General features: G+C 47.9%; 1 protein-coding gene across 3 annotated transcripts in view; it reads left to right on the top strand.

Annotated features, from left to right (window-relative positions):
- Positions 1 to 14,860, top strand: part of EIF5 (eukaryotic translation initiation factor 5) — a 121,845-nt gene that overhangs the window by 64,428 nt on the left and 42,557 nt on the right. For all 3 annotated transcript variants that reach the window (XM_085626307.1, XM_085626308.1, XM_085626309.1), the window contains 2 exons: positions 11,723 to 11,847; positions 12,552 to 12,710. In XM_085626307.1, coding sequence (XP_085482433.1) covers positions 11,723 to 11,847; positions 12,552 to 12,710 — 284 coding nt within the window. The remainder of the gene's footprint in view (positions 1 to 11,722; positions 11,848 to 12,551; positions 12,711 to 14,860) is intronic.

The raw sequence follows: 14,860 nt of genomic DNA, 5'->3' as shown, positions 1-14,860 counted from the left end.
GTGGCTGAGCACCTTAGAAAACCAGTGGGGAAAAAGAATTTAAGGTGTTTTAAATGGTTTGACTCCGCATGCTCTGCCTCACATAAATCCTTAAAAGCTGCCCTTACACAAAAACCAAGAAATAAGGAACTGATAAGATCGACCAGAAGGGCTTATAAAGAGGCCATCACAAAGAGGAAGCAGGAATTGAAAAATCGAGCCTGGGACGATCTAGAGAAGGCCTCTGAGCTAAAAGATAGTAGGCTCTTCTGGGAAGTAGTAAATCGTCCCTTGTTTAAAAATGACACCAAAGAAAGTATACTGACGCAGATTACTGGTGAATCTTGGGAAGTTCACTTTGGTAAAAACTTTAATCCCAAAGCATTATTACTTTCGGATTTGTTGGATGATGTAGGGGATTTGGTGGTACCATCTTCAGCTTTGCTTCTTAGCTCTTCACTTACACTGGAAGAGGTTGAAGTAGCTTTGAGGAAGGGCATATCATTAAAAGCCCCGGGCCCTGATGCCGTCCCTTTAGACTTTTTTAAACATAATATTGAAGCTTGGGCACCTTTATTACTGAATGTTTTTAGGGCTGTTGTTCTTGGTCGCATCCCTGTATCGTGGAAGGTGGCAGTGGTGGTGCCGATTTTCAAGAAGGGCGATAGGTGTGATCCCCGATGCTATCGCCCTATATCCTTGATCGATGCATCATGTAAACTATTGGGGAGGGTTATTTTGGCCAGATTAGAAACATGGGCTGACTCTGTTGGTCTAATTGTGAACTCCCAGTATGGATTCAGAAGTGGGAAGGGGACAGTTGAGCAGTGCCTGAATTTGGCGCTAATTATTGGCAAGTACATGAAGGCAAGGAGTTCTGCAATTTACCTTGCCTTCATGGACTTGTCAAGCGCCTTTGACACTGTTTGTAGAAGCAGGCTGTGGCAGATGATGGACGATATGGGCTTCGAAGAACCCCTGGTGACACTTCTCCGCAGACTACACGCAGCAACGTCCGTGGCTATAAGATTTGGACCTGGGGGGGAAACAACTAAACCTATTCCCTCAACTGAGGGGGTGCGTCAAGGTTGCATTTTGGCGCCTTTCTTGTTCCTAGTATACACAAATGGACTAGAAAAGTACTTGTTGGACCACTGTTGTGATTTTCCTAAGGTAAACGGTAGGAGTATTCCTATACTCTCATATGCAGACGATACTGTTTTAATGACCCTCACTGGAAACAGTTTGCAGTTGTGCCTAGATGCCTTTAACACCTTCATGCTGGATCTTGACCTGAAGGTAAATTTTGGAAAATCTTTTGCAATGGTCTGTGGTCCTAAAGGAACAAAACCTAGAAAATTTGTGGTGAATCACTCTACTATTGAAAGGGTGGAGAATTTTAATTACCTTGGAAATCTTTTCAATAGCAAACTAAGTTGGGCTCCTTTAATGAAGGCTCGAGCCCAGAGTGCTACCCGCTCCATAGAAGGTCTTTTTCGCTTCTGTGGTAAGTTGGGTCAAAAACCTGTTGCGCACCTTAAAACTCTTTATATATCTAAATGTTTATCTGTGGCTACCTACGGGGCAGGAGTATGGGGGACCGAAAACCCCTCAGTGGTACAAGTGATGGAAAATAAATTCCTAAAACGGGTATTACTGATTCCATCGGGTTCATCGAATAGCTTCTGTCATAATGAAATGGGAATGACCAAAGTGACTGACATCATTCGTCTGTCACCCCTATTATTATGGGGCAAAATATGGTTATCTGATGATTTGCAGCTCTCGAGAGAAATTCTCTCAGACTGCTTGAGCCTGGATAATGCAAACAAGATCCCCTGGTTGTCATACGTCAGGGACATGTTGAATAAGATAGGTTTGGGTCATGTTTATGAAAATCCTGCAAACATCCAGGGAAACATAAAAACCCAAATTAAGTCAAATTACTGGAAGTTTTTAGGCTCACGGTGTCTGGGAGGCCCTATTGGCTATGTACCTAAGTTACAGCATCAATTTTATTTAACTTTTACAACTAATGTCCAATGGCGGTTTTATCTCACGAGGTTTAGGCTAAATACCCTCCATTTTCTTTTCGCCTTTCCTAAACAAGGGGGTTGGTGTGAGCAGCTACCCCCTTGTCCCTGTAATGACAGAGTTAGCCAAAGTACTATACATGTTGTCCTGTTTTGCTCCTTATATCAAGATCCTAGGATTAGATTTATTAAACCTGTCCTGAAGGGGCGGCAACCATGCACTTATAAAGAAGGCTATGATTATTTGCTGTCATTATCTTCTGTTGATACTTGCTGTGCCATGTTAAATTTTATAAGAGTTTCACTTCAGATTAGGAAACGCTATGGATAAATTAGCTGTAGAACTGTGCTTTGCCATTGGATTTGTATTTATGCTGTATGATGGATTTTTTTTTTTTTTGAATTATAATTTTTATTTTATGGATGGATCACCTTATTTGTGTATTATGTTTTTTAACTTTGTGCTTTTATGATTCATTGTATGAATCGAATAAAGATTTTTGAACCGAACCGACTTTGCTGTTTCAGGCACTTAAGAATTTATAAACTACAATGTATGGGCGTATTGGGTACCCCCAGGGTCTACCGGAAAGAAGGCGGAGTGGGGCAGATATTTTATAAGGAGGAACCTTATAAAATGAGTTTTATATGCCGTGGAATTATTTGGGGTAAAGTGCTTTCCAAAATAGGCTTTTGTGCTAAGAACGCTGTGGAGTGAGGATCTGCAATATTTATACTTATTCAGAACCTTTCAAGTCTCCCCAAGTTGGGGGTTCTGTAGAAATAGGCTTGGTCCTTAAAGATGTTTGCCCAGTTTAATTTCCCTGTTGTAGATCACATCATAGGTGAACATGGCAAGTAGTTATTGATTAAGAATAAAGAAAGGGGTGTCCTAAAAATAATTAAAGGACTCAGTAGAATGGCATCGATAAAACCAACAATATTCTATTGTTTAATTCATCCTAAAATGTATTGATGGGAAGTTATAACATTTCCTTGTCTGTAAAACCAAAATTCAACCTTCTAGTGCTCTGACCTGATTGACAAGTTTAAAGTGCATTAGGCAGGCTGCTTTGAAGTGATAAATGACCCAGTTCGACTTATGTCACATTCAGAAGCAAAGTACAAAAGAGTTTAATGGATTTCTTTTAGCAGTGATAAAAGCATATCCGCCACTCCTAATAATCCACTTTCCAACAATATGCATGCAGCAAACACTGTTCTTTAGTGGGCTTGACCACTTGGGTGGGTGTGTTGCAATATTGTATTCTGCCCAGGTGTGTAGGCGAACAGTAGACCTACCTTTTCGAATAAGATCCTTCATAAAGCATGTATATGGGGCACATGAAGACTTGTAGGACATGTGCAGTACCAAAGAGGTTCTCCGTCAATACACAAGCAGTTTTGTACAGGATGTGGCTTTTGATTTCATGTGGTTAGTATCATTACGCTCTCTAGTTCTGGATTACCATTTCCACCTACCCTACCCAATCAGTTTCCCCCTAGTCCACAATTTAAAGGTGCTGAAAGCTGTTGACTGGGGTTCACAGAGTAATTGTATTCTATTTCATCTCCATTGTTTGTAAAGAAAGTTAGATGCATGACCATGCTAAAAACTTACATACTCAACAATGAGAACTGTGATCACTGCAGTGACTTTGCCTGTTCGCTGAAACCCAATCCCGGACTATTGCTCGGATCGTAAGGTGTATTTTTTTTTCAAATCCAACCTCCACATGCCCCCAAATTATTTGCGCCCCCCCCCCCCCCCCCCCAAAACTGTAGCCCAGGACCCAATGTTTAGCATCTAGGTTTTCTCTGACAGCAAGGGGCCATTACTGTCCTTGTGCCCAGTCTTGACTTCTAAACTAGTGACCAACTTGTGTTCTGTCTCTCATTGCAACAGCGGCTTTCCACATTGCCTCAAACACCTATTGCTTCCATGTAACAATTTTGGAATTCACATCTCCAATAAAAAATACTTGAGCCACCTGCACATCTCTTAGATCATTCTTCAGTATCAGCATAGAGCAAATACTACCGTCATCAGGCTGTAGATGTATGCTAAAGTCTGAACAAACTAATGGAAGACTTCTAAACTGGTTACCTCCTAGTTGTCCACAAACTCATTCTGCCATTTCTGGCAGAGCTGTCCTGTCCCAGGGACACAGCCTGAGATGGACAATTTGATCTGGTAAATGACGCAGCAAAAGTTCACATGAACCAACCAGCGCTGAGGGATACAAGTACTTGACTTTATGGCAGCCTACATCCTTGCCCATTTTTGTGAGGAAGGGGGTGTGAGGTACATTTGACACTCGGGAAGATGATTGCAGATGGCTTGGCATAGCACCAAGAACATGGCTTTACAGTAGACTTCACACCAAAATCCGACTCCTCCTGCAATGGAACACCATTGCTTGGATGCTCCAAGAAGAGAAATAAACTTGCACTAGGCCGCCAAAGTGATACCCCCCGGCCATAAAGAAAGTATAGGGTTTTAATGAAGATTTTCTCCTTCGAAAGAGTGGCGACCCTTTCTGGATCTTGAGCACTGAGCAAATCTATAAATAAACGTTTTGGGTGATTTTGCTAACCATTATCCTGAAGTGCATTAGATCAGGGAAGACCATTTGGCCTTGATCTGGAAAAGGCTTATATTCACTTAACAATACATAGTTTGCACTGGAATCCTACCTATTCTGCACCAAGATTTCTCCCCCCGTCCTAGCAGTCAAGACAAATTGCTAGGCAATAGGTTGTTACACAGTGCATTCTGTAACTGCTGTTCTGTAGTAGGGGATCTCTGTTATAGTCATAATCTAGTGAATAGTCCCGCCCATGTACGCGGACCCCGGAGCAATAAAAAATAATCTCTAAAAGGTGACAAATCATGCAGACCTGCATACACCTTTAAGAGAGAATTTAATTTAAAGACAGATAATGCAGCCTATACCCACAGGCTACACTGTCCAGTACTTCAACTAGAATTCCACCAAAATCCACAAACAGCACTGCCTGTCCAGTTTTTCTCCACATAGGAAAAAACCCTGCCTCTACCAGCAAAAGCCTCTGGAATGATAGAGAGGAAGGAGTGGACAGACAAGCCCCATAGGCTGCCATTATGTGGCTTGGAACAGGATACTGTGCCTTTAAGAAAACTTTCCAGTTTTCCAGAACTTTCCCCAGTATCCCAGAATGCCCAGCAGGTCCCATTTACTTTCAGTTCTTTTTTCCGGCTCCTGCTAGCAGGACCCTGGAGCATTGAGCTCTACCTTTTTCAAGGTTTTTCATTGAGATTTTGGCAATTTGTCACTTTTTCTTGTGTTTAGTAGCTGGTACTGTCAACATGCCTGGCTTGTTCGACAAGTGCCCGGAATGTGGTCGAAAGAAGGCTAAAACTGACCCACACGAGGTGTGCATAGCTTGCCTTCCCCAGTCCCACGTGCCTGAAAGCTGTACCATCTGCCACTCGTTTTCAGCAAGAACCCTGAGGGACAGGATGAAGAGCAGGCTTCAAGCTCTGGAGGAGCGAAGACTGAAGGCACCAGGTGGGTCTGGAGGGGCTGATTTGGCCCATGCTGAGGCCTCTGGGGGGCTCCCCAGGGGCAGGAAGACCAGTAAGCGCTCCCGCTCCCCGTCGAGGGCGGCGACGTCGAGGAGGATGACCACCGTCTGTTCGCCGTCTCCCCAGGGCTCTGGGGAGAAACGGCGTCGACGATCGCCGTCGAGGGACCTGAATAGGCCGCCGTCGACTACATCGGCGTCGTCGGCGACGACGCAGTCGACGTCGAGAGAAGACCCGGCGTCTGCGTTCGGCGTCGAGGGATCGCAGCTCGCCGTCGATGAAGAGGAGATCGACGTCGAGAAAGCAAAGATCGACGTCGAGAAAGCAAAGATCGCCGTCGAGGCGGAGGTCGCCGTCGAGGCGGAGGTCGCCGTCGAGGCGGAGGTCGCCGTCGAGGCGGAGGTCGCCGTCGAGGCGGAGGTCGCCGTCGAGGCGGAGGTCGCCGTCGAGGCGGAGGTCGCCGTCGAGGCGGAGATCGACGCCGAGAAGATCGCCGTCGAGGCACAGGTCGACGTCGAGGAAGAGAGTCGCCGGGATCGGTGTACTCAGTGGTGTATACCCCGCCTCGGAGGTCTCCGTCGCCTCCTCCTCTGCCACCGCCTCCTCTACCACCACCGTCTCCACTTCCTCCACCGCCTCCTCCGCGGACTCGGTCTCCGCCACCCCGGCCTCTGTTGCTGCCAAGCACTCCTGCGGTGCCGCCGCCGGTCCCCCCGAGGTCGGTTTCCCTTCCACGGTACCCGACTCCGCCGCAAGGGACCCCGAAGCCACGACGCCCACGGTCGCCTGGACCAGCGAGACCGGCGGACAGGCCTAAGCCGAAGAGGTCGCGCTCCCGCTCTCACAGGAGGCGACGATCGCGGAGCCGAGGGCGATCCTCGTCAGACTCTAGACGACGCCGCAGAAGGTATAGGTCCAGGTCGCGCTCCTCGGACAGGGACCTTTCCCCGACGCTGTCGGACTCCCCGGGGACTAGGGTGTCGCCGGTGGACGACTTGGTCTCGTTCCAGGAGGTGCTGTTGCGAGGGGCTGCGAAGCTGAATATCACGGTGACGGTTCCAACACCCACGACGTCCGTGATATTTGAGACGCTTCATAAAAGACACTTGTCTCGCCTCCTCCTGCCTCTCGTGCCTGGACTGGTGGAACCAGCTTTGGAACTGTTCCTCACTCCCGCAACAGCGAAGGCCGCTCCGTCCAGGCTCATGAAGAAATATAGGGCCCCGGAGTCGGATCCGTCATTCTTGAGAGGGGACCCGAAACCGGATTCGGTTATCGTGACGGCGGCGAGAAAACAACATGCGACCGCCCCGGCCTCCACGGTGCCACCGGACAAGGAAAGCCGCTGGCTGGACTCTGCGGGCTGGAAGGTGTGTGGTACCGCCGCCGCCACCATGATGAAGGCGGCGAGTGCAGGGGCGTTGTTGGGCCGTTACGACTGGGCCCTGTGGGAATCCCTGCAGCAATATGCGGACCTCCTGCCACGAGACAAGAAGGAGGACTTCTTGGAGACGGTGCGCGAAGGCATGCTGGTTTCTAACCAAACGATCAGCGCAGCAGCGGATATATCGCTATTGGCCGCCCACGCCTACTGTCATGGCGTCCACCAGCGGCGCCATTCCTGGTTGCGCCTGACGTCCCTCAAGCCGGAGGCGCAGCAGAGAGTGGCCAACCTGCCCTTCTCGGGGGAAACCCTGTTCGGGAAGCATGCGGACGATGAAATGGCCCGCATGAAGGCTGAAGCGGAAACCCTGACGGCCGTCTGGTTAGAGAAGGCCGAGAAAAAGAAACGACCGTTCCAGAGGAGGTTCGGGTCGTCGGCCGAGGGCGTGGGCAGGGCTCGGGACAGCAGCAGCCACAACAGCAGCAGTTCCGCAAGCCCTTCCAGAAGCGCCAGAGGGGTAGAGGTGGCCAGCAGGCTACTACCACAAACAAGGGCCCGGCCGGGTCTCGGCCCTGAGCTGTTACTTCCCCCTCAACCGTTACCCACTCCAGTGGGGGGAAGCATTCGATTTTTTCCGGCAGAGTGGAGAAAAATTACTCGGGACAAGTGGATGCTGAATATTGTTTGCAATGGATACAGTCTTCGGTTCATCAGCCCGCCTCCAGCGATTCCGCCGGTCAGCTCTCGCTTCCAGCTGAGGGAGCTCCAGGCGGAGGCAGACATCTTGTTGAGAGAAAAAAGGCGGTAGAAGAAGTACCTTTGTCTCAAAGGGGAAGAGGTCTGTACTCTCGGTTCTTCCTCGTTCGCAAGAAGGACGAGAACGAGTTCAGGCCCATTCTGGATTTGCGACAAGCAAACCAGTGGATTCGCAGAGAAAAGTTTCGCATGCTATCGTTGCACCAGATTTACCCTCAGCTGCAACGGGGAGACTGGCTCTGTGCCATAGATCTACAGGATGCGTACTTCCATGTGCCCATAGCACAGAAGCACAGGAAGTTCCTGCGATTCCAAGTCGGCGCCAATCACTATCAATACACAGTACTGCCATTCGGGCTAAAGTCTGCTCCCAGGACTTTTTCGAAGTGCATGGCGGTGGTGGCGGCACACCTGCGGAGGAACAAGGTGTTTGTCTACCCGTATCTGGACGATTGGCTGATCAAGGCGTCCTCCTTCGAGGAAGCGCAAGAACACTTCCGTTGGACGTGCGAGCTCTTGAACAAGCTGGGGTTACACGTCAACATGACCAAATCGGTCCTATCTCCGGTACAGTGCATACAGTACCTGGGGGCCTCCATAGATACGCGGTCAGCAAGCGTGTCTCCTTCGGAGGAGAGACGGTTATCACTCCTTCGGAAGGCTCAGGACCTCAGGACTGCTCCATCGACGACTGTGAGGAAGGTGTCGTCTCTACTGGGATCGATGGCCTCCTGTATCTTCCTCACTCCGCACGCACGTCTACAGATGCGACCACTGCAGGAGTGCTTGGAGGATCAGTGGGATCAGAAGACGGGCTCTTGGGACGACAAGATCCGACTGTCTCTACATGCTCGTCAGTCTCTGAAGTGGTGGTGTTCGGCGGAAAACCTCCTCAAGGGGGTTCCCTTCCACAAGGACATTCCCACGACGAATGTGGTGACGGATGCTTCTCTCCAGGGCTGGGGTGCGCATTCCGGGGACCTGCAGATTCAGGGGAAGTGGTCTCCTTTGGAATCGACGTACCACATCAATTTCCTGGAACTCAGAGCTGTCTTCCTGGCACTGAAGGCTTTCCTTCCGTCCTTCCAGACCTACTCGCTGCTGATACAGACGGACAATACAACCACGATGTATTACCTCAACAAGCAGGGGGGGTCGAGATCGCGCACTCTGTCGCAGGAGGCGCAGGCAATCTGGCGCTGGCTGCTGGCCCGAGGATTGACTATCACGGCCACGCATCTGCCAGGGGTGCAGAATGCTCAGGCGGACGCCTTGAGCAGGCTGATTCAGGAAAACCACGAATGGGTCATAAACGACGAAGTACTAGGAGAAGTCTTCGCAAGGTGGGGGACTCCAGGTGTAGATCTGTTCGCCACCGCCGAAAACAGCAAATGCCGAGACTTCGCATCCAGGTACTACCAGCGGGGGACGCTGGGGAATGCGCTATGGATCGATTGGTCGAACAGCTTTCTGTACGCTTTTCCACCCATTCCCCTGATTCCGGCGGTGCTCATCAAGCTGTCCCAGTCCAGGGCGCGGATGATCCTGATCGCCCCGGAGTGGCCCAGGCAGTGGTGGTTCACGGACCTTCTTCACCGGTCTCTCCTTCCTCGCATGCGGTTGCCGTGCAGGCCGGACCTTCTCACGAAGTTCGGGGGGCGGATGGTGCACCCCAACCTCTCGTCTTTGAGTTTGGCGGCATGGCTCCTGAAATAGTGCAATACGGTCATCTGAATCTACCAGACGATTGTATGGACATTCTGAAGGAGTCTAAGCGACCTTCCACTAGGACATCCTATGCTTACAAGTGGAAGAGGTTCTGTATCTGGTGTAAGTCCAAGAACTTTGATCCGACAACATGTAAGGAAGATGTCATCCTTCCATACCTTTTGCATCTGGCGCAGTCTGGCCTTAATTTCCATTCCATTAAGGTTCATCTGGCTGCTTTGACTGCTTACAGGAAGTGCCCTTCACAGACGTCCTTCTTTCAGATTCCTGTGGTCAAGGATTTTTTGGAAGGCTTGAAGAAGGTGTTCCCTCCTGTCAGACTTCCCTCGCCTTCTTGGGGCTTGAATGTGGTGCTGTCCAGACTGATGAGAGAGCCTTTTGAACCTATTCACAAGGCTTCATTGCAGCACCTATCCTGGAAGGCGGCGTTCCTAGTGGCCATTACATCGGCCCGCAGGGTGAGTGAACTTCAGGCATTATGTTGTCAAGAACCTTATACTGTGTTTCATGCTGCTAAGGTTGTGATGCGTACTCACCCTAAGTTCCTTCCTAAGGTTATCTCTGACTTTCATGTCAATCAGACCATAACTTTACCTACGTTCTTTCAGAATCCCTCTTCACCAGCGGAAAGGGCTCTCCATTCCCTGGATGTCCGAAGGGTGTTGAAATTTTATCTGGATAAGACCAAGGATATTCGTAGGTCTGACCAATTGGTTGTTAATTATGGCTCAGTCAGGACTGGTCTTGCGACCTCTAAGCAGTCCATCTCTCGGTGGATTGTGTCCTGCATACAGTTGTGTTATCAAAAGGCTAATAAGACCTTAGGGGGTAAACCTAAGGCTCATTCCACCAGGGGCAAAGCTGCCACGACGGCTTTGCTGCGTAATGTTCCGATTGCGGAAATCTGTAAGGCGGCCACTTGGAAGTCGGTCCATACCTTTGCTGCGCATTACTGTCTGGACTCGGATGCCAGGGCAGATGCTCAGGTTGGGCAGGCTTCGCTGCGAAATTTGTCCGCACAGTAGTGGTTGTCTTATGTGTTCTCCACCGCTTTTGTTGTGTGGGGATGGGCTTGCCATTCTATTCACTAGATTATGACTATACACAGAGATCCCCTACTACAGAAGTAGTTTCTTTTCTGTAACTCCAGTTCTGTAGTAGGGGTATCTCTGTTATAGTCATAAGCGCCCGCCCTCCTCCCCGGTGGAGAGATACTTATTCATATGGAGAATGCTACAGGTCTGGCGTGCTACGCCTTCAAAAAGAACTGAAAGTAAATGGGACCTGCTGGGCATTCTGGGATACTGGGGAAAGTTCTGGAAAACTGGAAAGTTTTCTTAAAGGCACAGTATCCTGTTCCAAGCCACATAATGGCAGCCTATGGGGCTTGTCTGTCCACTCCTTCCTCTCTATCATTCCAGAGGCTTTTGCTGGTAGAGACAGGGTTTTTTCCTATGTGGAGAAAAACTGGACAGGCAGTGCTGTTTGTGGATTTTGGTGGAATTCTAGTTGAAGTACTGGACAGTGTAGCCTGTGGGTATAGGCTGCATTATCTGTCTTTAAATTAAATTCTCTCTTAAAGGTGTATGCAGGTCTGCATGATTTGTCACCTTTTAGAGATTATTTTTTATTGCTCCGGGGTCCGCGCACATGGGCGGGACTATTCACTAGATTATGACTATAACCGAGATACCCCTACTACAGAACTGGAGTTACAGAAAAAAAACTACTCCATCTTCTGCATCCTTAATCAATAGGGTATCATCTGAATACATTCGACTGAACCTGAGGATATGAGTGGCAGAAAACAGGATCACTATTTCAAGCACATGAATCTGAAGGATTCAACTGTTTAACTGTAGTTTCAGGAAGTAACTCCTTGCATATATTTCGAACTTCTGTCTATACAATGTATTTTACAAAAAGCATTGTCAGCAAATTGATTACATTGTACCTTGCATGTCTTACCGCACCCACTGAACATTTGAGATTTAGATTAAAGCTGGAATGTAAGTAGTGTACTGCTGTAAGTTGTGCAACTAACTTCAGCAATAGAAATCTCCTTTGAAATTCATGGACCATCTTCTATTCTTTCAAAACAATTAATTACTCAGTTTAACTTGTATCTAAAGAGTATTCATGTCTAATGTTGCCAACATCTGTAGTTATGAAATTACTACACCATAACTAATTGAAAATTGGTATGTAATGAGGAGTAAATGACTGCCTTTTTGCCCAAGCCTTAATGTGCATTTTGACACTTTCTCATTGTAGAGAACACTGATGGCGGTACTGGAAAAAAGGAAAAGGACAAGAAAAATCGAAAGGGTAAAGATAAGGAGAATGGTTCTTCATCCAGCAATGACAATCCATTGGATGAGATCAGCCCTCCCCGTGTGGTAAGAAAATAATTAGAAAGTTCTAAAACGTGTGAGCTGTTTGACTAGTTAGTACTTTGTTTGCATATAGAGGAGGTGGAGTGTCTGTTATTCAGGCTCTAAACCAGTGGTCTCCAACCTTTTCTGTAGTAAGAATCATTGTGTGCTACTGAAAGCCAAGCAACTTGTGCAGTATTATTGGACACGCTCGCACCCAGCTTCGTTGACTTTAAGACTAATGTCCATAGAACCAGATTCTACCTAATTTGACTAGGCACAATGATTGGGCTGTGTGGTCTGTGAGGATGTATGAACTTGTGTATGAATTTAACCTGTGTATAGGTAGCTGAAAATCTGTTGTACTTGAGGCACAGGGCATACATTTTGCCACCTTAGCATGTATAACACAAGCCTGCATACATACACAGGTGGGTTAGCTGTACCTTGGAATGTAAAGTGAACAGGAAAATCTTCCAAATGGGTGTTGTGCTTCATCATAAGGCTTTGCTCCTCGTGGGTGGTTGGGTCAAAAAGTGAGTTTACTTGTGTATATAGAGGTTTTCAGCATGCTACTTTTAAAATTGTCTACAAGGGTATCCTGTTTAATGCAGGCATATGTGAACCTGCAGTTGCAGGTATGTAACTTTTACACAAGTTTACATTTTTCTAACTGTTGCAACAGGTTTGTGATCCTAGCCTAATTTTAATTAATTATATACACACAGGAAGATGAAGATGATGAAGATTGGGGCGAAGATACAACAGCAGAAGCACAGCAAAAGAGAATGGCTGAAATAAGTGACCATGCAAAGAATCTGACCCTTAGCGAAGAACTGGAGAAACCTATAGAAGATAGAGTTAATACATTATTTAACTTTGTTAAGGTAATTGATTTTTGTCAGCTTGTTTGTTGCTAGTGTTAATGGAAAATGTGACTTTTTTGGGGGGGGGGCTTTACCCTTTTCAGTGTAGATATTTTGGGCCCTATGGAGACTGAGCCCATCATGGGTACAGTAGCATGTTCTCTTGAATTTACTGTGTTGTACACTTTTAATAAGGTGGAAGTTATTAATTGTAATATTACTCTGATTTGAGACTGGTACTCAAACATCCCAGTGGATGTAGATTTCTTAGAATACTCCTGATATTGTCTATTCAAACCCTGCTGTTTGTCCTTGGGAGTAAGAGTTTGAATTGTAGGTGTTGCCCTAGTATTTTTCCTCCATTAGAAAAGAAATGTTGGACAACTTCATTCACTTACTGCCCCATAAAATATATTTTTGCACGCTGATGCCACTAATTTTGGTAGCCAGTTTGCTGTGTACAAATGGGTTGTGAAACGCCAGTTGTGATGGTTTTGTGATTACAGCCACAGCTAGACCCTGCACTTGAAAACAGCATGTCAATGTCCCTACTGGTAAACACATCACAGTGGAAAAGCTGCTTGCAAAGTTTTCCATAGTATTAAATGCCACGTGGACCTGTAGATCCAGGAATTGGTATTTGAGCCAGCTGTGTTTTTTTTTTTTGTTTTTTTTTTTTCTGTCACCAAAGTTGCATTTGTGTTGCAATAAAGCTAAAGCAGTGCATGCTCTCCTCCCATCTTGTAATATCACAGCTTGTTTTTCTTCGCAATATTCTGAAATTAGTCATTACATGCCTCGCAAGCCTCTGTGTAGACAGGGCACAGGCACTAGCCGTTTTCAGTGGATCCTGGGAATACAAGGTTATGCAGCGTGAATCTTTCTGGATTCACTATGCTGTGCATTATTCCGCGATCTGGTGGTTGGGTCTGGATTATTTATTTTTTTTTTTCCGTAGCCCAGGTGGGTGTCGACGTCCCACCATTTGGTGTACCTCTCCTGACGTCGGCGTGCTTCCTGCGGAAGTCCCACCTTTGGGGCGCCATCTTCAGATTCTTTTTTCCGCTGTTGGGTCTGGATCGTCAACGAGAAGCTCCGGAGTTTGAACGAAGAAAGAAGAGCACGAGTTTCATCGAAGGGAAGTTAAGCGAAGACTGCGAAGACTACAGAGAGGAAGAACATAGAGCCGGGACGACGAAGAAGGAAGAGAACATCAATCTTCGACGTCCAACGGAGAATGCGCGCTCAGGGACTCTAAGCGCAGGAATGGACAAAACAGTTTAAATTCTGCCGTAACTGCCACCACAAATACGCGCAGAAGGACCAACATCCAGTCTGCAACCTTTGCCTGCCTATCGACCACGAAAGCAAGGACTGCAACGCCTGCTCCGCCTTCACGCCGAAGACCCTCCGGGTGAGAGAGGCAGAGAAGAGTCAACTTCAACATGGAAGGCAAGGGTAAGGCCCCGTCTCTGTACGACCTGGGCCTCTCCACCGACTATGAAGACAACATCGCGGAGGGACCTGATGACTTCACGGTCGCAGAAAACGTCTGACAAGATAGAGACGTCGAGCACAAAAACCTCAAAAGGGCCCCGAAAACCAGACACTAGCTAGAAAAAACCAGAGTCAAAGTCCTCGAAAGGAACACCGGCACCGAAAATTTCGATGACCGCGAGTGGATCCAAGGACGAAAGGCCCAGCGGATCCTTCGAGAAGGACTCCCAGGTGCCGAAGGCCGTCGAAAAACAAGGTTCGTCGAGACAGGCCCACGAGGTGGGGCGTTTAACTTCGAAAGTCAAGGCCGCGTCGACGCAAGCTCCGTCAAAAAGACCAGCGCTCGACGCCGATCATGCCTCCGAAATGGAGAAGAAAAAGAGAAGGCTGGAGGCGGAGATGGAGAGCATCCTTCAGAGGAAGAAGGAGTTCGATGAAAAGATTCACAATCCCAGCGAAACCGGCGACAGTTCTTGTCTAAGTCGAGGAGCAGGTGGAGTTCGACGCCGAAGAGCAGTCGAAAGCTCCCGAAGAAGGGGAAGAAGATCTCTATTATGAGGGAGAAGAGGAGGAGGAGCAGTCTATCTACGGCTCGCACAGTCGACGAAGCAAGAGCTGGAATGGCAGGACCTCGACGCCGAAAACCCAGAAGAGCCCATAGAGACATATCCTTC

This window comes from Triturus cristatus, chromosome 9, assembly GCF_964204655.1.
Source record: "Triturus cristatus chromosome 9, aTriCri1.1, whole genome shotgun sequence".
NCBI classification, from domain to species: Eukaryota; Metazoa; Chordata; class Amphibia; order Caudata; family Salamandridae; genus Triturus; species Triturus cristatus.
This window is presented reverse-complemented; position numbering and strand designations above follow the sequence as displayed.